This window comes from Adiantum capillus-veneris, chromosome 15 (assembly GCF_014529385.1).
Source record: "Adiantum capillus-veneris isolate H3 chromosome 15, ASM1452938v2, whole genome shotgun sequence".
Classification (NCBI taxonomy): Eukaryota; Viridiplantae; Streptophyta; class Polypodiopsida; order Polypodiales; family Pteridaceae; genus Adiantum; species Adiantum capillus-veneris.
The window spans coordinates 146,839,134-146,864,514 of NC_140945.1; the positions used below are offsets into that span (position 1 = coordinate 146,839,134).

The 25,381-nt window shown below is 44.5% G+C and overlaps 1 protein-coding gene across 1 annotated transcript in view; it reads left to right on the plus strand.

The window, feature by feature from the left end:
* The window catches only part of MGD1 (monogalactosyl diacylglycerol synthase 1), a 70,874-nt gene extending 52,653 nt beyond the window's left edge, over positions 1–18,221 (plus strand). The window contains exons 3-8 of the mRNA XM_086483202.1: positions 2,497–2,658; positions 2,763–2,904; positions 2,997–3,221; positions 17,324–17,386; positions 17,482–17,556; positions 17,728–18,221. Of these exons, the coding sequence (XP_086339328.1) occupies positions 2,497–2,658; positions 2,763–2,904; positions 2,997–3,221; positions 17,324–17,386; positions 17,482–17,556; positions 17,728–17,967 (907 nt within the window). The 3' untranslated portion in view covers positions 17,968–18,221. The remainder of the gene's footprint in view (positions 1–2,496; positions 2,659–2,762; positions 2,905–2,996; positions 3,222–17,323; positions 17,387–17,481; positions 17,557–17,727) is intronic.
* Positions 18,222–25,381: the final 7,160 nt, after the last annotated feature.

Sequence of the window (25,381 nt, forward strand, 5' to 3'; positions counted from 1 at the left end):
TTCGCTACCACGCATGGGACAAGTGGGACGAGAGGCATTCGTGCCTGGCGTTGGAGCCCTATAAGGAGGCTGGCTTTGAACAAACACATGGATACCTGCTGCAGCTCAATAGGAGCACTATAGTGAATAGGAAGGAGGAGAGAATGCTGGCTCTCGCGAGAGTAGGTGGGCTCAAACTGGCAAATAGCTACATGCGCGGACACAACATTTGCATGCTGTGCTCCCAGCTAGAGGGTCGTTCGCTTTCGCATTTGCTGATGAACTGTTCGGCGGTTGATGAAGCCAGGGGGAGGTGGCTAAACTGATTCAACTCCACCTTCAACGTAATCCACCCTTCGTTGGACCTTGAAGAAAGGACCGTTATCCTCCTTGGTGGGGAGTCTCGCGGGAAGCGGATGCCCTTCTGGGTACGTTGTGATCCGCACTCGAGGGACGGAACCGCAGGGCACGTGCCTGTGACGAAGTTCCTTGGTGAAGTTGTACCCCGGTATTTGGGTGCTCTGCATAGGTAGATGGGGAGATAATGCTCCCCTTCATATGCTGTTATTTTGAATCTGATCCCTTCCAAGGGAAATGACGTAATTCTCCCCAAGCGAAGCCAGATGAGCTACAAGAGCGCCCAAGTGCCATTCCCCCCGGGGGGGGGTCAACTTCACCTAAAAGGGGTTGGGAGGTGCAAACGGGAGACACCACCAACCTTAGCGGACACCACCTGTGAGCCGACGCCCTGCCAAGCAGGTATGGCATTTCTTAGGGGAAAACCATTGGGTTTCAAAGGTAGTTTAGTGAGGTGAGCGATAAGCTACCTGGAGGAGGCAACTCCAGAGGGAAGACCGAAGCAAGTCCCACAGTACCTGGGCCTCTGAACAGAGGTACATGGTGGATGTCACGCCCAATCAAGTTGGCGAAATGGGTCTCTCAAGGGATTAGTCATGGCCCTAAGAGTGTAGATAATTCTGAACTCTTGTAGTCCAGAGGAAATTAGTGACAAAAGCGTCTGCCTTCGGTTTTTGGGTGCATAGTCCTGGTCGTTCTTCTTGTATACTTTTTTGGTGTATAAGGGGAGCGGCCGGGCGTGCCCTACCCGACTCCGAAAACAAAACAAAAAAATCATCATGAACCCAACACTTGCAAGGACATCCAACACCCACACAACCTTAGCACTGTAGTGTTTGCAGATGGCATCAGTTCAGCCCAGAGTTTTTGCACCAGATGAGCCAAATGTGTTTGGACTAGATCAGCCTTAGCGTTTTTGCTTCAGGTTAGCATCGGTATGAAGAATTCAGCATTCAGCATTTAGCCATTTTATCAGCATTTGTGCAAGTAATTAAAGAAAGTACTTGCTCTAGCAAGAGAGTAAGGGGGCCCTTGAGGGTGGTTGGGACTTGACATACAGTGCCATCTCTCTCTCTCTCTCTCTCTCTCTCTCTCTCTCTCTCTCATTGTGTTGAGTTCTCTCAAGTGAAGTAGCCTTGTGTTTGTGCAGAGTACTAGATCTGAGTTCAAATCCTTAAACCCTTCCATTGACAAATGACTTTTGAGGATCCGAAAGAATGAAAATATGTTGTGTGGTTAGTTTCTCCTGTAGTTCCTCAACTGCTGTGATCTTAGTAGGTCCTCAAGTGAATGGAACCCCTTTCTTTGTAGGGCATGCAACATTGAAGCAATCTCTCCAAACCTTCTGATGAACCTCCTATAGTAAGAACATTTGACAAGTTGTTGACCTGGAAGAGCATTAGTAGAGCACTACGGGAGTAGTGGATGGAGCGGACCTAAATCTGAAAGCAGAAGCCCCGAGATTGCACCTTAAAATCCGCCGTGATGACATGACTGCTTTACGGACTCTGATGATGTGGCAGCAGTTTTTGCAAGTTGCTGTCTACTTGACATATGCCTGGCCACAGCCTCAAACAGACCTCACTCATTGATCTGCTCCTTGTGTTTCCTCTTGTCATTTTTGAAACGAAACAAAGCAAAAGATGGCGAAACAACAAAACGACTAATGAACAAAACGTTTGTGACTGTGATAGAGGGAAAGGGAGGGCGCTTTTGTAGTATTTTCAAAAAAATGTTATAAACGCTGTTTGAGAGACGGCCTTCACTAATAAGTCTTTCAGTCATTGTAAATATATGCGAAGTATGTGCCATGTACTAAGTACTTATGTATTGCTTTATTTCAATTGTACCAAGTTGTCATCCCATATATTTCTCTCACAAATGTCAAGCTTTGACGTAAGTTTCAAAATGCAGTTATTTGCATGATTGCTTAGAGGGTTTTACTTCCTGTATGGAGAGATCTTTCAATTATTTGAAGAATTTATGTGCCCTGATTTGACATCAGAATTGTGTCACCACCTATAGGTTGCTAAACTGAACACAATCAATTTACTCGCTGGAGAAGGAGAACTTTTTCAATAGAGCAGCTGAACTGTTAGTTTTTGGAGCATGTGTTATTTTTTTCTTGCTACTGATATTACTTTCTTACCTCCCAAATAGGAAGGTGATGCGAGGACTGCTCAAACATAGACCAGATGTTATTGTAAGCGTGCATCCTTTGATGCAGCATGTTCCCATAAGGCTACTGAAAGCCAGGGGATTATTGAGAAAGATCCCCTTTACAACTGTTGTTACAGATCTTAGCACTGGCCATCCTACCTGGTTGGTTAATTTTTTAAATGCTTAGACAGTTTCCAGTTGTTAAGATTTTCTCATTTCTTATTATTAAATAATCCTCTAGAGGTTAATTTTTCTTTCTGTTGCAGGTTTCACAGGCTTGTCACGAGATGCTACTGCCCAGCAAAAGAGGTTGCGGATAGAGCATTAAGAGCTGGATTGAAACCTTCACAAATACGTGTCTTTGGACTACCCATCCGTCCATCTTTCTGCAGGGCTGTTCGTCCGAAGGTGGGATTGATAACAGTTTAACAGCGACGTAATTTGGTTGTGATTGGTGGAGCTTTATTTGAGGCTGTTTTTTTTTCTTGCGAGGCTTCCAGACAGAACTAAGAGGGGAGCTTGGTATGGATGATGATCTCCCCGCAGTTCTTCTGATGGGGGGAGGGGAAGGAATGGGCCCGGTTGAGGCAACTGCAAAGGCTCTTGGAAAATCTCTTTATGATGAGCAAACTGGCAAGGTAAAAGGGCAGCTTGTGGTTATCTGTGGACGGAATAAGAAGCTGATAAAGAGGCTTCAGTCTGCAGAATGGTCCATCCCAGTGCTGGTACACATTGACGAAATATATTTTTCTATCTCTAATTTCCTAGGTTTGAAACCGTATTGCACTTCCTTGTTTTGGTTTTATTTCTGCCTGGATGCTTAAAATTTTACTTTCTCAAACATCATTAGCCTTATGCAAAGAGTATTTGAGGATTAGCTTTTGGCAATGCTGCAGCTTAGCTGACTATTAGGATGGCAGTGGCTCTTCCTTGCTTGGAAAGATGCAACTAGATGGCAGAACATTAAGATGGGCAGTAATGAGGGCTGTATTTAGCGGTTAAGTTTGATCCAAGTATAGAAGCCTCTCCAGCCATGGATGTCTGGTGCCTGTTGTGCAAGCTGCAGAAAAGTCCCAATACACATTACTAAATTATCTTGTGCCTTCTGGCTATTCATCCTTCATCACCCCACGTACGTCTGTAGTATAAGAGCCCATCTGGCCAGTGCAGTGCGAAGGTGAGTGCAGTAAGGCATCTAGTTCAACCTTTTAGCGAAGACTGCTAACATGTAAGTCATTAGGTCAAACCTATACAAGCTGCTACTTCGCTTGATCAATACAGTGCCTGTCAACCTGGCTTTGCCTTGGGATTCTTAAGTTAGGCCTGGTGGAGGCCTAATGAATGGTCTGGGTGGATGCGGTTGGCCCTTGGAGCGAAAGCTGTCTGGTGGGAGCTGCTATCACCAGTTTCATAACATAACAGATTTAGTCCAAGTATGGCATATACTGTGCCTAGTCCTGGAGAGGTGGTTCTTATACCTACAAGAGAGCCTCGTGGTAGACGATCATCATATATCGGTTTGGACAAAGAAGCTTGCTCACTTTTACAACCAGTGTATGCCATCCGTATCTAGCTGATGTTATTACTAACCTCTCTGAAGGATTAGGCTTTAGAGCCTTTCTTTAACTATGAGTCATTTTCTGAAAAAGGCCCTTTATCCAACACAGTAGTGGCAAACTTTTGCCATGACTATTCCATATGGTGTCTAAGACTTACTGCCAATCATTTGGATATCGAAGACTTATTGAAGTTGACACTGGTAGGCCCTATGCCCAAGACAAAATGGAGGTGGTACGGTATATACATTTGTGCTGCTGTAACTATGGTGTTTCAGAACCATTTATTTGTTGGGCTTTTTGATTCCCTATGAGAACCATGAGCAAAAGGGAAAGTGATTCCGGGTAACTATGAAATGCATTTTGTACCGCTTGGAATGTGGAAATGGGGAAAATGCCTGAATGATATCATGTGACCCGAAGCAATGAAACTGAAATGGGAAAGAACTCATTTAGGAAAATCATATGTAAAATATGATAGATATTCGGTAGGTAAGGTACTCAGCCTTGTATGGATTGAGGTTTAGGGTGCGTAAAAATACGCGCCATTGTACAAAACTATATAAAGTAGAGGAGAAAATGTCACATGCACATGGCTCTGTGTGCCACGTGGACATGCTTCATCGACTTCTTGAGCCAATTTTGCACCTATACCTAGATAGGAGTGTTTAAATCCTAGGAGGATTAGTACTGGCAATTTTGTGAGCCTGTTCGCAGGACCTGCTTGTTTAGACGAGTCCATTAGGTTAGATTTTCTAGTTTTGGAACCCTCTTGGATAAATGGATTGTACAAGTGTTTTGATAGATGTTGCTACACTACGGGGGCCATTTGGCACGACGTGCATGTAGTTCTAGGTTAGAAGAATCCAACGAGCCATTCCCCGCGTCAATCGGATTCTTGGGTGGACAGATGTGCCATAATCTCACCCAAAAACTTAACCGAAGTCAAGTTGATTGATAGAACCCTCTTGCATAAATGGATTGTACAAGTGTTTTGACAGATTTTGTTACACTACAGGGGGCTTCTAGGATGACGTGCATGTAGTTTTAGGTTAGAAGAATCCAACGAGCCATTCTCTGCGTCAAACGGATTCTTGGGTGGGTAGATGTGCCATAGTTTCACCCAAAAACTTTGCCGAAGTCAAGTTTATTGATAGATCATTTTAATGATTTTTTTTTTAACCACGGGTGCCACATCCACCAAGCCATACTTGAGATAAGCCACAAATTATGCAATCTACCTTGATGGACATAAATGGTTAAAGCATATGCTCATCTCCTTCTTTTTGTATGTAGGTTGATTCAATTAGTCACCGACAATGCCTCTAATTGTGCTTCCATGGGCAAGAAGTTACAGGAAGAGTTCCCCTCCATCATATGATCTCCATGTGTGTCGCATTCCATCGACCTTTTCTTGGAGGACATAGGGGACCTCGCTTGGGTGAAGAATATCCTTGGGCAAGCATTGCCCATTGTCAACTTTGTCAACTCTAAAGTGAGAGTGCTTGCCATCTATTGCCTATACTCCGACTTAGAGTTGAAGAAGCCGGCCACCATGTGGCTCCTTCTTGAGCGCTTGTATGATGTGCAAAACAAGTTGCAGAAAACCATGGTCTCCGATAAATTCAAATAGTGGATGGAAGGAGAGCCACTTGCTTCTCAACAAGATGCAAGAGCCATCCAACGGCTTTGCTTGAAGCAGGAGTTTTGGCAAGAGGTCAAGGGTCTTGTCGTTGCCGTATTGCCTTCATCAATTTTAACCTCACGGAGCTTTTTTTGGTTTTCAAACAAGTTCACACATTTTTAATAAGTGGCCAGCTGCCCGCTTAATAAGTGGGTGGGGAGCCTTCCATTAAAAAAAGGACAAAAGAGGACGCCCCCAAAATCTGCCAAAAACAGTCAATAGGGCAGGGATCTCTCTCTCTTTCTCTCTAAGCTACCGCGAGCCCCTCTTTCTCTCTCCTCCCTATTCCGGTTGCCCTCTCCATTGCTATTGTTGACGGAACTCCACCAGCTATTAGCGATAGTGGATTCACTACACCTTTGAAAACTGAAAACGCTGGGCAAATTTGCTGATTTGGGTGATGGCTTGCGAAGGGAAGCAAAACGCTAGGGCTGATCAGCAAAAAACTAGGACTGGATCTGGTGCTACTGGATCTGGTGCTAGCTGAGAATGTGCGAAATGCTGGCTGAGCTGGTCCTCTTCCGTCGACATGGAACCCTTGGAAATACCTCCAAGCACCCTTACCTTTCATCTTGACCCGCAATGTTTTCACAATAGGATTATTTGAGTGGTAGTACTTGCTCGCAAGGCAGGGTCAGCATCAAGTCTAGTAGTCTGTGACAGTAGTAAGGCTACCTAGTAACTCGTATGGTGGGTGGTTACATTGCAACAATACGTACCTCCGCAGTATCCCACAAGTTTTGAGGAGTTTTCATCGGCTTATGCACTCACAAGCATCGGAAGCATTAACATCAAAAGTACAAGAAGTATCCACAGGTAGCAGTTCGATAGTTGTGCCTCACCTTTAGTAGGGGGCATATCACGTGCGCACTACAATTGCGCTATGTGGACAAGCTTATGCTGTAGTCTACCGTCAGTCCTAGTTAGCCTAGGACCTAGCCTGGCACTTTGTGAGCCTCTCGTAGGACGTGCATGCCCAGGCCGGTCATAGTCTCTTGCACAATACAGCTAGTCGGCATCCAGGCATTTTACGCGTGTAAACCACCTCTTAGCATTGCATTGTAATAAGTGATTTTTTTTGGCATAATTCATCCAAATCGTGGGGGTTGAATAGGTGCTGCTCGACCGAGCTAGAAACCCATATATATGCATACCCAGGGCGCTAGAGAAGAGCAGGAAAGGGAGAAGAACCAAGTGCGTCTGCATTGGTAGTACCCAGCACCCCTTTTCCTTAGTAGTATCTTGGTGTTTGGCAACCATTCAGCGAACGTTTTTCATCAGCATTTCCAGCGTTTCTAGCATCAGCCATTGGCACCTTTGCCCTCACCATCTAGCACTTCGCCTCGTCGCAGCAGATCCTCAGCCTTTTCAGAAGCCAGCATCAGCCTTGCCAGCGTTTTTTGCATTCAGCAGATCGCCAGCAAACTGCAGATTTCAGCCCTCAGACCATCAGCGTTTTTCAGTTTTCAGCCCATTGCTGCTGTCGATGATAGCAGATCAGCCATAGCCGCGCAATACAAGCATCTCTACCAAGTATCATTGCCGAAGTACACCTCGTCGTGGTCGTTGCAGTTCCCCATCATCTAGTACTCCTTGCGTTTTGGCTTGGCTCCTGCCTTGCTCAGCTTAGGGGTCATCAGTACCTCCGTATCCTCAGCACCCAAGTAAGCACCAAAGTACCCCGCAGTACCAAGCACCATGTAACAAACTTGGACACCCCAAGTCTAGAACTTGTTGCAACACCAGAGAGATTGCGACCCCCTCTTTTGATGCAGACGTCTCCCTTTGTAGCAGTTCCTTGTGGTCTCACGAGCTTCGACATTCGTCGTGGTTGGGATTTCTTTGCCCATGACTTTACACGGTTTCTCGGCGACCCCTCACCAGACGTTGAGGCAGTTTGCTTTAGAGTTCATGTTCTGTTCCTTGCAGCTAGGGGAATAGAGGCCTTGGACTAGCGGTTGGCTTCTCTTTTCCCCTATGCGTCAGGGACCAGGCTGAGTGGACTATAGACTCAGTGTTGGAGTGGCTGCACACACAGGCCTTAGAGTTCTCTCATTACATTGGGGACCTAGGGGTTACAGACTTGCTTCAAACTCTTTGGCCATTGGCCAAGTTTGTTGTGACACCTCCTGATGCAGCAAGATGTAGACACATGGTGGTTCACTTTTTTGCTGACACGCAGAGTCCGCCATGCTATTACACATACATGAGGACTCCTGGAGAGAGGAGGTTGTGGCTCGATCTACTTGGGCTTGGGCTAGACACTCTTTGTAGTGACGCCTATCTCGAGGACGCTAGGATGCGAATTACTTCCCATCCAAGCCTGCCTCGAAGATAGCACGGTTAGCTGCTGCGGCAGCATCAATTCTCTCTCGCTCCCCATAAGGATCGTCTCATGGAAGGTACAGGGATTAGTTGGACCCAGTTTTAGTGTCAGAGGGACCGAATGCGTCAGGAGCTTCAGCGATGCCTTGTGGGAGGGGAGATTGACATTCTTATGCTACAGGAGCATCATTTGTGTGAGAGCCGCATTAGACGTTGTGGTGAGCTTTTGCGTGGACGATATGAGACTTTTTGGTCAGTTGCATTTGGACTTGGAGGCATCCAGGGCGAGGTATGTATGACTATTGCGGATTCTTTGCAGCAGGCCATTGTGGGTAGAGGGATTATTGTGCCAAGCAGGGCTTAGTGGATCATTATGCAGGTTCAAGGTTGTCTTGTGGGCTTCCTGAACATCTATGCGTCCAATTTGGCGAGTGCACGTGCAAAGTTTTGGTCTCAGATTGTTGAGTCTCTGCCCCGCAGGCATAACAATGGTGCATAGGAGGTGACTTAAACATGTTGGAGGAACCCTCTGACAAGATTGGTGGTAATCATACTACTGTGCATGGAGTTGAGCTGGTAGCTTGGGAGAGGTTTTGTATGACTGCGGGTTTCAGATGTGTGGCAGCATTCTAGCTTTGTGAGGCCCCCAGACAGCCTGGCCTTCTCTCGTTCGGACCGCAAAGTGGGAGGCGTGAATCTATCTCGGATAGATCGCTTTTACACTAGTGACCACTTCTGTGACTTGGGTGGGACAATTGGCATTCTGGCAGGGACTTCCTTTTCGGACCATGCACCAGTGATCCTCACAGTGACTAATAGGCAGAGGAAGGGAAGCACAATGCTACGCATCCTTGAGAGGGTCTTGCTGGACTCAGCGCTTAGAGAGCGAGTGGAGGTTCTTTGGACAAAGAGCTTAGACATGCAGGATTCTCCTGCTGACAGAGTGCCCTCGGGACTTTCTCACCTTAGTCGACTCTTTCTTCAGGAGTCTTTGGCTTGCTTGGCTGCAGCGAGAGAGGAGGAGCAGCGTCTTCGACGGGGCGTTGCTTCCTTGCAGAGAATGCAGGAGCAGCATTCAGACAGTCCTTGGTTGGAGGAGCAGTTACAGCAGGCTCGCCAGGAGCTCGTCAGCACAGAGGAGAGGTGCCACGAGTAAGCTTTCCATCGACAGGCATCTCAGTGGACTCAGGTGGGTGACAAAGTGACATGCGCTTTCTTTGAGGCAGTGGGACCCAGGCATACGCATGCCAAGGTCAGCCAGTTGAGGAGGCCCGACGGGTCAGTTGCTTTAGAGCCAGAGGACATGCGTGTAGTTGCTACTGACTTCTACCGTGATCTACTATCTACAGAGCCTCAGTCGGAGCGTCAGGATGCCTGCAGAGAGCAGGTGTGGGCACAGATGCCTTGTCTTGTGATTGAGGAGATGCGCCAGAGGCTTGAGCCGCCTCTTCAGCTTGAGGAGCTACACACGGCTCGTAGGGCACTCTCCTGTGGTAGTTGTCCAGGTGAGGATAGCTTGATCCCTGCTTTTTCTTGGAGTACTTGGACTTGCTTGGCTCAGATCTTTGCAGTGATTTTCACATTATCCTGCACACAAGAGAGATGCGTGATAGCATGAGTGAGGGCGTGATTTACCTCATTCCCAAGGAGGGTGGCTCCTTGGATGAGATTCGACAGTGGCATCCCATCACCATCCTCAACTCAGCCTACAAAATTCTTGCCAAGGCTTTGAGTTTGAGGATTCAGCCACTTCTAGAGAGCATTATACATGGGACACAGACATGTTTTGTCAAGGAGCGTAATGTCCTTGACAACATCTTTACTTTTTGGGAGGCTTCTGCCCTTGCGCGACTTCGTGGTGAGGATCTGGTGATTCTTCTTCTCGATTTTGAGAAGGCCTAAGAGAGAGTTAACTTTGACTTTTTGGAGGGCACTTTACGTAGGATGGGCTTCTCAGATGGTTGGATCAGAGGGGTGTCAGCTTTGTACAGACGGACACACAGTCAGGTACTTTTGTTAGGAGGTAGAGGTGATTGTTTCATGCTCATACGTTTGGTCAGACAGGGCTGCCCTCTATGCTGAGGCGATGAGCAGGTTTTTGGTTTCACAGCAGGTTGGTTTATGTGGCTTAGCGCTCCCTATTCGGCGAGATGAGCTACTGGACGCTTGCAGACGACTCAGCCTTGTACTTGGATGGCCAAGAGGCCAACCTTCACAGGTGTGGGCAAGCTCTTGCGACTTTTTGTTGTGCATCAAGCTCATTGATCAACTGGAGAAAGACAGTGGCTTTCTTGGTTGGTAGTGCTCTTACGCCTTATTGGATGCCAGTTGAGGGTTTCGGGTGGATTCCTCCAGGGACTGCAGTTCGGTACTTGGGTTGTTAGGTTGGTTTGGACTTGTCTCCCGAGGAGCAGATTGCTCCCCTCCTCCTGTCTATCAAGAGGAAGTTGTTACATTGGAGCTCCGCACGACTTTCTCTGGTAGACAGTTGTAGTGGCCAACCTGGTGTTGTTGGCTACTATGTGGTACATCACTTCTTGTTGGATCGTTTCGAGTTCTTGTATTAGCCAGGTTGAGAGGTCGATCAGGAACCTCCTTTGGTCAAAGCGTGACACTCGGATAGCCCGGGCCAAAGTGGCATGGCCGGTCATCACTCTTCCTTGTTCTCAGGGAAGATTGGGGATCATAGACCCAACACACCATAGCAGAGCCCTTCTTAAGAAGTTTATCATCAGAGGACTTCTTCCAGGAGAGTGCCTTGGCATTTTTGCATTGCAGAGCAGCTTTGGCATTAGCAGACACAGCAGACCCACTTGACGATAGCAGATCAGCCTTGGCGTTTTTGCATTGCAGAGCAGCTTCGGCATTAGCAGACACAGCAGACCCACTTGACGACAACAGATCAGCCCTAGCGTTAGTGGATTTCCTCCAGCAGCAGATTTTCAGCCCTAGTGTTTTTGCATCAGCATCCACTTCAACATTTGCAGATTCACCGCGACGAAACCTCAAGATAGACCAGCGTTTTCAGTTTTCAGCAGTCAGACTCCTCATTAGAAGCCCCGAACCTCGCACATCTCACCTTTCTGCAGCAGTTCCTCGCCGCACGGTCAGATCCCACGAAGTTTGCAAATTCAGCCCGGAAAATGCAGATTTCAGCATCTGCGTTTTCAGCGCGTCGGCGTCGTACTGTCGTCATCGACATCACCATTGACATAGAGTCATAATTTTTAGATAAAGATTTGCAGATTTCGGCCCTTAGTATTTTCAAATTTCAGCCCGTCTCGTCTTCGTCCTCATCGTCGTCGACATTGTCGACAAGTCCAAGCATTGTAGAGATTTGTGCAATCATAGGTAGACCGCTCTCGCCATAGAGAGTGGGGCCTTCAAAGGAGGGTTTTACAGCTTCTCTAGTGTCATATTCTCTTCTCTCTCTATCTCTCAGTTTCATGCACCTTCACGCACAATGTCCATTCACTTTGTTCGTGTCCATTGCACTCTCTCATTAAACACGGGAAGGCTCTCCCGTCCCTAAGAATAAGGAATCTTGAGCACAGTTCGGAGCACTCATCTTGAGCAAAGTTCAACATTCCCTTCCATTGCACCTTACACTACATCAGACCCCCCAAATCACCTAGCGTTTTTGGAGCAGCATATATCCTAGCGTTTTGCAGTTCCTTCGCGACAGAACCCCGAGAAGCATCAGCGTTTTTGCATCAAGCATCAGTTCAGCCCAACGTTTTTGATTTGCAGATCTGCCTCGGTGTTTTGCAGATCCACGGCGTTAGATCAGCCCATTGAGTCAACGTTTTCAGTTGTCAGCATTGTGACTCTGCAACAGAACTTCCAAACCTCGTAGATCTCACCTTTCCGCGGCAGATCCTTGCCGCACGGTCAGATGCACCGAAGTTTGCAGTTTCAGCCCTGAATATGCAGATTTCAGCATCTGCGTGTTCAGCGCGTCGTCGTTGCATCGTCGTCATCGCCATCGTCACGGATATAGAGTCAGATTCAGCAGATACAAGATTTACAGATTTCAGCCATTAGCGTTTTCAGATTTCAGTCCGCCCGTCTCATCGTCGTCGACATCGTCGGCAAGTCCAAAGGAGTGTAGAAATTTGTGCAATCAAAAGTAGACCGCTCTCGCCATAGAGAGTGGGGCCTTCGGAGGAGGGTTTGACAAAATTCTGGTGTCGTATTCTTCTCTCTCTATCTCTCAGTCTCAACACCTTCATTCACAGTGTTTACCACTTTGTTTGTGATCATTTGCACTCTCTCATTAAAGGAACGGAAGGCTCTCCCTTCCATAAGTAAAAGGAATTCTTGAGCACAGTTCGGAGCACTCATCTTGAGCAAAGTTCAACATTCACTTCCGCTGCACCTTACATTGATGCATCAGTGTTTTCAGTTTTCAGCACTTAGACACAACAGATCCAGCCCCTAGCCTCGCAGATCTCAGCTACCCACAGCAGATCCTCGCCATACCGTCAGATCAACCAGCTTTTTTAGATTCAGACCGGCTCGGGCTTCGAGGTGAGTACCTGTAGAACCAACTCTTGCATGCGTTGGTCTCTCTGCGTCTCATGCTCTTAACTCCAAGGCCGCTCGTCTTTCTTCGGCCGCCAAGCGCGCTTGCTCACGCTCACGCTCTAAGGCTACCCTTCTGTCTTCGGCTGCCAAGCACGCTTGCTCGCGCTCACGCTCACGCTCGAAGGCTAACCATCTTTCTTTGCGCTCGCGATCAAAGATTGCTTTTCTTTCCTCGGCCGCCAAGCGCGCTTGATCTCGCTCGCTGTTAGGTGCAGCAGAATGAATGTTGTATTTTCTCAAGATTAGTGATCTTTACTGCTCAAGGTTCCTTTTTAGTTCTTATGGAAAGAGAGAGCTTTTCGTCTTGTGGAGAGTGCTATGATCACGAACAAAGTGAGTGGATTGTGCGTGCAAGTGAATGAGACTGAGAGAAGGAGAGAGAAGAGATACGACACCCGAGAGGCTGCTCAAGGTTCCTTTTTAGTTCTTATGGAAAGAGAGAGCTTTCCGTCTGGTGGAGAGTGCTATGATCACGAACAAAGTGAGTGGATTGTGTGTGCAAGTGAATGAGACTGAGAGAAGGAGAGAGAAGAGATACGACACCCGAGAGGTTGTAAAACCCTCCTTCGAAGGCCCCACTCTCGTTGGCGAGAGTGGTCTACTTTGATTGCACAAAGGTGTACAATGCGAATGCAATGGACTGATGCAATGGGACTATGCCGGTGACGACGACGGTGATGACGACGGCGACTTGGGCTGAAATCTGGGATCTTCTAGATGCTGAATTTCTGGGACTGTTTCAAGGCTGAAAATGACTGTTTTCTTGCTGTGGTTATGGCTGAAAATGATCTCTTCCTTCGGGGTTCATGCTGCAGATGAAAACGCTGATGCTTTGTACCTGCTGAGTTGCGTTTTAGGGCAGATCTGCACCTGCTGAAAACGCTGCCAATGATGAGGAACACCTGCTGAAAAACGCTGGTCTAGAAGGCTGAAATCGCCGATGATCTGCTGGCAAAAACGCTGGGATGGACAGCAAGGTCTAGCGTTAGTGCTTGATGAGAAAAGGCTGAAGTGACTTGCTATGACGGGGCTGATCTGCATGTGGTAAAAATGCCAGGCAAGGTTGGTTGTTGGCGATGCTGGATCTAGGGACTGTGGGAGGAAACGCCAAGCATGGGAGGTGGATGGCGATGGGTCATAAGGGGGGGTACTGTTGAGAAGTTGCCTGTTGAGCGGGAAGCTCCTGCTGCCTCTTCTGCCAGAAAGTGTGAACTTTGGTTTGCTTATATATTAACTTAGCAAAATTGCCCTACCTACTTTTGTAGGAAAGTCACTTAAAAATAATAAGTGAAAATCCCAATAAATAGGAAAATAGGCTAAATGCACTGGAAAATTCCCCTAACTGATGCTAATGGATTCTGATGGGAATTCCGATGATCATGCTGTCTGCAACCGAAGGATATGCATCTATGCTAAGTGACTGGGCATGCACGGTCTACGAATAGACTCACAAAAGTGCCAGATCACTGCTAATCTAGACCTGACTGAACCCTGCTGCGGTGTAGCTTGTCCACGGACACATAGTGTTGGGATGTGTCACGTGACACTCGCGATCCAAGGTGGCGCTTTACGCCTCCTGTTGTAGCATCATGCTATCATCGTCTTGACCAAAGCCTCCATAGGATTTGGTGCAACCCTCTGGGGTAGATGGGGAAGGGGGAGGGTCGGAAAAACCTCCTGGTGGAGAAAGTTCTTGTTCGCCACGTCCATGCTTATGAACTCCACGCAAAGTATCCATTCCGCTTCGGGTGATGACCATACACTGAGATCTTGGGTACTTAAGTTCATGAGGAACTTGGGTTCTTGTGGTTCTTGGGTTCTTGAGGTTCTTAAGTTTTTTCTTTAGCTTGCAATCTGTGTCAGAGAAGGCTTTTCTCTTACCCGAGCTCGACTCTTCTCTACGGGCACACCCCTTGGCGGTCTTGGGCTCACACCAAGGTTGCTTTTTCCCTCCTTACGGCAATTGGCCGGCCGCTAAGTGCACGGTCCTCTCTCAATGAGTGAAAAGAGGAACAAGGGGAGGCCGGACAAGTCCTTTCTTGGGTTTCTTGTCACTCTTTAAAAGCAGGAATAGGAATCGACACGCCCATGTGGACTTAGGTTACATGCGACCACAACAAGCAAAAAGGTCTTTCCTTGAGTGATACAGAACACTGCCAAAGCTCTGATACTATTGTAAGGTGCAGCGGAAATGAATGTTGAACTTTGCTCAAGATGAGTGCTCCGAACTGTGCTAAAGGGTTCCTTTTACTTATGGAAGGGAGAGCCTTCCGTTCCTTACTGAGAGATTGCAAGTGATCACAAATAAAATGAATGACACTGTGAATGAAGGTGCTGAGACTGAGAAAGAGAGAGAGAAGAATACGACACCAGACGGTTGTCAAACCCCCCTCCAAGGGCCCGCTTCTCTGTGGCGAGAAAGGTCAATGTTATTGATTGCACAAATCTAGTACAATGGTCTAGATGCAATGGACTTGTCGACGATGTTGACGACAATGATGACAACGACGAGATGGGCTGAAATCTGAAAACGCTAGGGGCTGAAATCTGCAGATCTTCTAACTGCTGAATTCTGACTGTGTGTCGGTGAGGATGGTGACGCGATGACGCGACGACGATGCGCTGAAAACGCAGATGCTGAAATCTGCGACAGCGGGCTGAAACTGAAAACGTTGGCTGATCTGACCGTGTGGCGAGAATCTGTTGCGGGTAGGTGAGTTTTGCGAGGCTTGGGGTGGGATCTGTTGTGTCTAAGTGCTGAAAACTGAAAGCGCTAATGCTAGGGCTTGATCCGTCGCCGAGAATTTGCAAAACACTTGATGCTATCTGCAAAAACGCCAGGCTGAATCTGGGATTTGCAAAACGCTAGGGTTGATCTGGGATCTCTAAAATACCAGGGCTGATCTGGGATCTCTAAAACGCCAGGGCTGATGCGGTAAATTTGAAAACGCTAGGGTGGACTGTTGCCAAAACGCTAGTCTTGATCTGTTGTTGACTTGAAACGCTAGGTCACCTGCCGGTCTTGCTGAGAAGGTGCCCTGTAAGTTGGTGGACTTCTGATGCCTCTTCTGCCAGAAAGTGCTAGCGCTACTTAGCAAATTTGGCCTACCCAGTTTCTTAACAAAGTCACTTATTAAATAATAAGTGAAAAATGGATAAATAGAAAAAATGGGTTCTGTGCACTGTAAAATGCTCATGATGGGTTCTGATTGTCATGCTAATGATCATGCTGTGTGTAACCAGAGGATATGCAACTACTCTAAGTGCCCGGACATGCACGGCATGCTTACAAGCTCACAAAGGTGCCAGAACACTTCCTAAGCTGACCTGAACTATGGACATGAAGTAGCTTGTCCACATGCACATAGGGTTAGATGTGCACGTGATATCCCTCGTCTCTCTCCTTCATTATGTTGAGTTCAGTTTCTCTTTCAAGTGAAGTAACCTTGTGTTTGTGCAGAGTACTCGTTCCGAGCTAAATCCTTAAACACTTCCGCTGCACTTGAGTTCTCACAATGATGGTGTGTGCAATCTCTATCTCTTCTAGCCTTTGCCTTTCTTTAAGAAAATACAAAGGACCAAAGCAACCACCCATCGTTTGTACGAGAGTGGCTTGCTTGGGAGGACATCCACCTTGACTAGTCCGCCTCTTCTTCGAGCTAGAGCTACTACCTCTAATGGTGAAGGCCGTGACACCGGATGCAACGTGGACTAATGGTGAGGCCTCTTCTTTCAAATCGGAATAATATAGAGAGTAGAGATGGATAGAAGCTTCTAGCTTGAGAGAAAGAGAGTGATGAAGTGGGAGCTTGGTGGAGATGAGCATTAAGAGACTAGAGTATGGATGGCTTGGTGGAGATGAGCATTGAGGGCTTGATGGAGCTTGAGAGCTTTGTGGAGGTCCGAGGATAGCATTGAGAGCTTGATGGAGCTTGAGAACATTGAGAGCTTTGTGGAGATGAGCATTAAGGGCTTGATGGAGATGAGCTTGTAAGTGGATGGAGAATGAGAAGAGTGGGCAAGCCTTATCCCAAGAAACTCAGTAAGCATTTTCGCAACCCTCCATGCAATGGAGACGTACCCGAAGGTAGCATCTCTAGGTAAACAAAGGCTGGTAATTCCACGCAGGTAAGGATCCTGGAGTGCGCTCGGGTTCTTCCACCAATTATGGCCTTTCCTGCCAAAATTGTTGCAATGCCACTCCGCTTTCAAAGTGTCCTGCTAGTTGTCCATCTTCTTATCATTGTTATTACCTGTTTCTGCTTTCTCCTTCTGCTTGCCTTTTGCTAAAGAACCCTATCTGGGCTTTGGAGTTGAATTTCTTTACTGCATTCAACTGCTCCTCGTCCAATATCATATGCACATTTTCGTCCCTACTGATAGTATTGAGATGCACAATAGTAAGCAATGATGAATAGAAATTCGCACACACACACACTCGCATACCGACACACAATTGACCCATTCACTTACTGATTATTACCCTGTGCACTGGTATGCCCCCTTGGTATTTTGCTCCTCACCTGCCAAACCATTGAAGTCGCTTTTTCACTGCACGCACCTTGTTTCCATGCCGTCTGTAGTTTCAAGTGGGTTAATGAAATTGAAAGGTAGTTTGTTTCCCTGTTTTGGATCTATATATAACTTGCACTTATTGAGTACGTGCTGTTTGCAGATTAAAGGTTTCCAAACAAATATGGAAAAGTGGATGGGCGCATGTGACTGCATTATAACAAAGGTGATGAGTGCTCTTGATTTGGGTTGAGGGATTGATACCTGTATTTTTCGTGTAGTCTAAGTATTGTACCTGTCTCCCCTCTCATCTTTGTGTAGGCGGGGCCCGGTACAATTGCAGAAGCAATGATACGTGGTCTGCCACTTCTACTAAATGACTACATAGCCGGCCAGGTTCAGTTCCTTATCTTGAAACTCTTTGATAGAAGCGCTGAATGAAAGGGAGGTCTAATGTGATGTGAGAAATGGAGTGTGTGTGTGGCGTGCATATTTGTCTTTTTTGGTTTTCTTCAGAGTGATTGCATTTACTCTTTTAATTGACCTAACCTGTTTTTGGGTTGCCAGGAGGTGGGGAATGTACCATATGTTGTGAACAATGGTGCAGGAAAGTTTTGCAAAGACCCAAAACAAATAGCCAAGATTATAGCAGATTGGTTTGGTCCAAAAGCAGAGGAGCTTCAAGAGATGTCGGGCAACGCATTGAAACTAGCAAGGCCAGATGCTGTCTTCAAAATAGTGCATGACCTGGATGAGCTTGTACGTCAAAAGGAAAGTGTGGCGCATCCTGCGTTTGCCTTCTCGTAACACTGGACCTTGCATACATGCATGCAGTGTCCCAAGAGATGAATAATTCCTTACCGGCGCAATGGTTGCAGAGAGTTGGCTTGTGTGTTGTTTTGTACATTATAAGCCTGTTGAAATGCATTTTTCCATTTTTTGCAATTCAGGAAGATCGATATTATTGTTGTATGAGTGTAATTTTTTTCAACTCGGAAATACTGAGCCATGGGTCCTTGTTCTCCTTCAATGCCTTAATTAATCTCTCTCAATATTTTTGAGGTCCCGTGTCTAGAGGAAGTGGGATAGCATACTAAAGCTCCTAACTAAGGGATGTATGGGAAATGTTTTAATTTGCAATTTCTCTAAGCCATGCATCAAATTAAGGTATTAAAAACTTCAACATTTGTATTTGCAATATTGTGCTTGAAGAACCAAAGTCTACCAAAGGCTTGTGGGCTTGAAGAACCAAAGTCTACCAATTGTCAAAGTTCACAGGTAAAAATTTCACTAGAGATCAAAATTTTCAACTTGTGCAAGTAAATGGTTTTTTCCATGCTTATTGTTGTCTGCTCGAAAGCATGTTCTCATTCTAAAACATACTTTGAAGCTACCTTTTAGTTGTCCTTTTCAACTAAAAGATTGTGATGACGGTAGACGAGACCAGTTGGACCAGCCCTATGTCTCACCAAGGTTTCTTGTACATCTGATTCACAAAACTTTGCGCTTTAAAGGTTCCCCTTTGTCAACCTCGTTTTCTGTCCTCTTCAACCATCTGCCTTCTAAGAAAAACCCTTTGAGATTGTCAATTTCCTACTCCTAGTTGAAGAAAAGGATTTTCCTGCTCTTAGTTGAAGAAAAGCATATTTTGATTTGTAAATGTCTAGGTTCGAAATGAAAGAATCCGGTAACATTGGTGTTTAATATGCCACTGTTTAAATGCTAAATGTCTGCGTAGCATTTGCTAAAAAACAATTGATGATCAGTATTTTGAAGAGGGGGTGAAAAGATTTTTGGCTTTTAAAGAAGTTAACCAACCTAAAAATTCCAGGTGCTAAGTTCCCAACATGTGGCAACCTCTTAAAGGAGCGAGAAGAACAAGAGAGTTTTAACGTCGCATTGGAATCTATTCCAAGAGACCTTAAAGATCGATCCAATGAGGAGAGTTGAACTCGAGACCTGTTATTTGAGAGAGAGAGAGAGAGAGAGAGCGCGAGCGGCAATTGCACTTGAGTATAGAAAAGTAGTATCCACTTGAAGCACTAGGATGCCAAAACTCATAAGTTCCTAATAATTATAGCTAGGGGCAATATAAGAAAATGCACATCCTATAAATAACTTATCTGATTTTGCACTTTCAAGTTGCTAGTTTTTTTTTTCTATTATAATCGGTAGTTTGAAATTTCTTTTTATGAATTTTCTTGAGCATTTTTGCAAAGAAATCCCATGTAGGACCTCTTGTTTTAAGTGTAAGAGGTATCTGTCATGTGCATGAGGCCAGGATGTCTAAAGACGTGACGACAATTTAATAACGCAAGACATGCAAGAGAAGAGGAGGATGTCAAGCCTCCAAACTAGAATAGAATAGAATGAGTAGGACCAGTACGGAAGTACCCCCAATTTTTTGTTAAAACAAATTTTGAAACTTTGGAGAAAAAAAAATGAAAGTTCTTAACTTTAGAAGGTAAAGTGTTTGTAATTAGATATGAAATGTCACAAAAATTCATTATACTAGGTGGCGCATGGTAGTACTCAAAGGGAAACATCGAGAGGCGGGCGGCGAGGGGGGGAGGAACCTCAACCTTGCAAGCAGGACATGTGTCTACAAGGGATGCGCCACAATGTGTGCATGCAATAGGGCGAGAACAACACATGGAAAGGCGGTCAACAGGGGATGCAACGAGGCCGTCATGTATAAGGGAGAAGGGGACAAGAAAATTGTTATTTTTTTAAAATATAAGGACTTGAGCTTTCGACAAGCAACTGCTCCTGTTTCCATGGCGTAAGACACAACACCCTATGTGGCTGCCTCGTTGGAATATTCCTTTTCGTCGGAATATTATGGCTGGAGGACGGCCGAAAAGTGACCGGCAAACAGTCAATCGGTTGGCCGGTGGTCAGAAGTCTTTGGCCGGTGGCCGTGCAATCACAAGTTTGGTGTGCCAAAATATACCTTTTCGCCATAATATTATGGCAGGATGGTAGCAAGTGAAAAGTGACTAGAAAACGGCCAATTGGTTGGCCTGTGGTTGGAAGTATTTGATCGGTGGCGGAATTGAATTGCCAGTGGACGAGTTTCAGGAGGACTTGTCTATGGCTACACATGGACGAATGGCCGAGTGTCAGGCAAACTTGTCTACCTAAGGCCGGCCACACATGGGCGCATGAGAGAGTTCAACTTTGACTTGTCTACACAAGGATGGCTACACACACGTGTCTCTCATGAGAGAGGGCAACCCTTTTGGCTTATAAAAGGAGGCCTCTTCTACACACACAACTTTTCTATGAAATTGGTAAAGCAAGGTGTGTGTGAGGTGGTGATAGTGAAGCAAGAAGAGAGTTCCCTTAAGGGTGTAATCCCTTTGTAACTTACTTTTAGTTTGAAGTGCAAAGCCATTTAGTGGTTACTTTTTCGTGGATGTAGCTCACATTGGGTGAACCACGTATGTCGTGTATGCTCTCTCTCTCTCTCTCTCTCTCTCTCTCTCTCTCTCTCTCTCTCTATTTTCTCTTTTGTGTGTGAAAATTATCTCTCTCTATTTAGTAAATCACTATAGTCTCTACTTAGCTACGTCTTTATTCCTAACACTCCAAAATGGAATCGTTTTCCAGCTAATGACATAGAATAACAATAAAAAGTACATCACCCTCACGCTTTACAAACAAGGTGTTTTCTGTTGGATTGTCACGAAAGTCTCGTTTAACCAAATGAGTGTCAGCTTTCTCGTACCAAGCACGAGGAGACTGCTTTAACCCATACAAAGATTTCTTACGTTTGCACATTTTACCTTCTTGTCCTTTCTTGACAAAACCCTGAGGTTGCGTTACGTAAAATTTCTCAAATATGTCACCATTCAAGAAAGCACTAACAATGTATGATTGATGTACATCCCATCCAAAATGAACTGCCAATGCACATAGAAAATGCACAATAGTCATACAAGTGGGAGCAGAAGTCTCTTAATAATCTATGCCTTTCTGATGTGCATAGCCTTTTGCAACAAGGCAAGCCTTATAGCGATCAATCTTACCATCCGGCTTGCGTTTCAACTTGTAAACCCACTTCGTACCAATAGACTTTTTTTCAGGAGGCAAATCACATAAAGTCCATGTGTCATTTTCTATAAGTGCATCATATTTTGATTACATGGCAGCCAACCAATTTTCAAAATTTCGGCTACATCAAAAGACAGAGGTTCCTCCACATCACATAATCTAGAAACAACCAAAGCATAACAATATGATGCATAAGATGCATGGAGAGAACCTGAACGAGTACGACTAGACAAAGATGCTTACAACTTACTATTATGCAAAGTATTCACTAGCCATTTTGACGTACCTCTAGCCTGCTCATTCTCAACCCTTTACACATCAAGTACATCTGAATCAGTAATAGACTGATCCATAGTTTTTTCAAAACCCCCATAGACTGTACATTTGAATCATTTGAATTTACATTTAAGTTTTCACCACCAAAACAGACAACAAACTATCATAAATGTCCTGTGAGCCTACATTACTGTCTCTAATACATGATAACAAGGACATAACAAAATCTTCCACAAAACACAAATCACGTGAAACCAAGATACGTTTTGCTTGCAGATAGTATAACCTGTAACCTTTGTTCTCAGTACTGTAACCAACAAAAATGCATTTGACAACATTAACATCCAATTTTGTGCGTTACGTTTGTGGCACCAAATCATAAGACAAACAACATAAAACGTGCATGTGATCAATAGATGACTTCCTATCATGCCATGCTTCTTAAGGATTCATATAGTGAAAAATCTTTGTAGGACACCAGTTAAGTACATAAGTAGCACACATGATGGTCTCAAGCCACAATAAATTTGGCAAAGCTCGACTCTTGATCATACATCATGCCATTTTCGTAAGCGACTTGTTTTTCCTTTTAGCAAAAACATGTTGCTGAGGTGTATACGACATTGTATATTGGTGTTTTATCCCACGACTAGCCAAAAATGCATTAAACTCATGAGACATGTACTCCCCCCCTCAATTTGAACGCAGGTTGTTCATAGTACATTTAGAGACATTTTTAGCCATAGCCAGAAATTGCTTGAAGCACATGAACACTTCGGACTTAGCTTTAAGTAGGTACACCCATGCATGCCTAGAGTAATCATCAATGAAAGTCACAAAGTACAAGTAATTTCCCAAAAACAAAGTTTGCATGGGCCCACAAACATCACTATGCACAAGATGCAACCTGCATGTAGCTCTTACTAAAACATCCTTTGAAAAATTAGAACGCTTCTTCTTACCCAAAATACAGCTTTCACAAACATGCTTCATAGGTGCTTCAAGAGATGGCAAAGAAGTAACCATATCAGATTTCTGCAAACATAGCAAACTAACAAAATTCATATGCCCAAAACATGCATGCCAAAGTTTTGCATCTGAAACAGCCTTTGAAGTCATAATTGCATTTGTAAAATTTTGCCCACACTGGTCATACAAAGTGAGATTATACAAAACAACATAATATGCAAGATGTAACAATTTCATCACTAAAGCTGAGATCATGAACTGTACATCTATCATCCACAAATTTGACAACAAGACCAAGTCAAGTGTAGATATAGAAAAAAGTTTCTTCTTGATCCCAGATACATAAAGTGCATCAATAAGTGTGAAAGAACTACCATTTGGAGCAGTCAACACAATCTTTCCAACTCCCTCGACCGGATAAGAGACATTGCTAGCACAAGTGACCGTATTCCCATGAGGAACAACCTCGAGAGAGGTAAACAAGTCACGACGAGAGGTGATGTGATTTGTAGCACCACTATCAAAGTACCACACATGTATCATGGACAAAAGGAGCATAAGGGCATTTGCACTAAATGCCCATTCTCCATCTACATCAGCATCACAATCTCCTTTCACAAAAGATTCTACAATTGTTGTACTTGTAGTGGAACTAGCCTCTTTCTTTTTACCCTCTTTTGTCTTCAACTTAGGACATTGCTTGATCAAGTGATCATTAACTTTACAATAATGGCAATACATCTTCTTTTTGCCTTTTTCACCAGAATTTCCATACGGAGTGTTACCGGCAGAAGCATTGGAAAAAATGTGATTTGCCACTCGCCGAAGAACCATGAGAAGTGGTTACATTGCTGTTATCACCTTTTCTTTCAGCAGCCACAAAAGCCTATTCAACTACACGCTGTTGATCCCTGTTATTTCTTGAAAGTGACTCTTCCAACAACAAAGTGTATAATGCATCAGAATTTACAACATCAGGATTTCCTTGGGTCATAAGTCTCCAAATACTAGCAAAATTTTGATAAGAATCTGGTAATGCATCAAGAAAATTCTGCATAAGGGAAGTGTCAGAAATGACTTTGCCTGCAAAAATGAGTTGCTCATTGATATCCTTGACACCAACAGGGAAAGTGTCCATGTCATCTTCCTCATGCATAATCTTCTATTCCAGATCTTTACGTAACAATGCAATTTTAGCCTCATTGCAACTTGCATAAAGACCATCCATAATATCCCAAGCCTGTTTAGCTGAGCGAATGTGAGGATTAATAGTTCTCTAACAGCAGCAACCCTACCACCAAAACCTACAACATCCTCAACATTGCCTGTATCCTCTAAACCAGGGCGTACATCAATGCCCTGCACAAAATTTCAAATGCCCTTTGATACAATAACATATTGCATCATGTAAGCCCACATTGGGTAATTGTCCCCATCCATTTTATCCTCACCAATAAACATCTTGAACGATTGTGTTTTTGTTAGCCATGGCGAGTGCCTAATCTTGATGTGAAAGCTGCCCACAAAAAGAAGCAACAAAGTGAGACCAACATGTGCTATATAGCACAACATGAAGCAAACTATAAGGGACCTGCTATGCAAAAAATGGCACTAAGAGAAATTCTGCACAAAAGGATGAAATTGCCTACGCAATTGTACCAAGTGAGACAAGCCCTTACACAATGAGGAGATAGATTTACCTTGAACTTTTGATTTTCAAATAGCTAGAAAGAAGGTATGTAGAAAGTAGTTTCTTTTCTGATGGAGAAATTTTTTTTTGACCTATTCTTACTTTTCCTATTTTTCAATATGGATTGTAGGTCCTCAGGAGGAATGAGAAGAAAGTTTTATGCGAAGAAGTGCCAGAAGGAATAATACATTTTCTTCCAAGATAAAGTCTGCTAAAGCCTATGTAAATTGTATCAAACTGGAATTTTGTACAAATGCTGCTTGTCTCTTCTTGTAGCAGACTAACATTTTGTACATTGCCATATCAATGAAAAATGACATTTTGGTTTAGATGTTTGATCTTGTTTGATTTATCATTCAGATGTTTTGTTTTATATCTTATTTGTTTATTATTGTTCAGATGTCTTGCTTGATGACAATGTCATCAATATTGTATGCCTTTACAACACTATAAATAGGCCAACCCGGTTTAGGTTTGTCACCCTTTCTCCTCTTTCTCCTTTTGTGAGCAATAGGTCAAGAGATATGGGTAAGGATTCTGCCTCCTCTTCCTCATTTCTTGTGATCAAGAAGGAGAAGAGAAAATCCCATGATAAGGAAGAGGTGGAAGAGAATGCAGATAAGGAAGAGGTGGAAGACCCTGAGCCAGTTTTCACTATCTCCACTTACTTGAAAGAATTCCCACCATGGTTGGAAGATTTCCTAGGCCCTTCTAGGGTGGGATTGGAAGATGGCATGGATTATGGATTGGGCGTTGACATGTTGCTGTCAACACAATTGGACTATGAAAAACGTGCAGAGACAAATGCAAGGGCTGCCACAATTGCAACAAAAATTGAAAGACTTTATTGGAAGCTACACAAAAAAATGGAGGCAGTGAAAGTTGTAAAATTTATATCATACTCTCAAGGAGAGAATTTTTAACGTTCCCTTTACAAAAAAATATGACTATATGATGTTTTCTCTTTACAAAATGCTCTCAAGTAGAGAGTATGTAATGTTTTCTCTTTACAAAATGCTCTCAAGTAGAGAGTATGTAATGTTTTCTCTTTACAAAATGTTCTCAAATAGATAGTATGTAGAGAGTATATCAAGTAGAATATGTACTGCTTTGCTATTTACAAATTCTGCTTCACAAAGCATTTGTGAGGGTTTTGGGAGTCCTAGGACTCTTTCTTGTGCTAGCTTCCTCTGTTTTCTTTGGGCTCTTCCTTGGTGTTTTGGGCTCTTC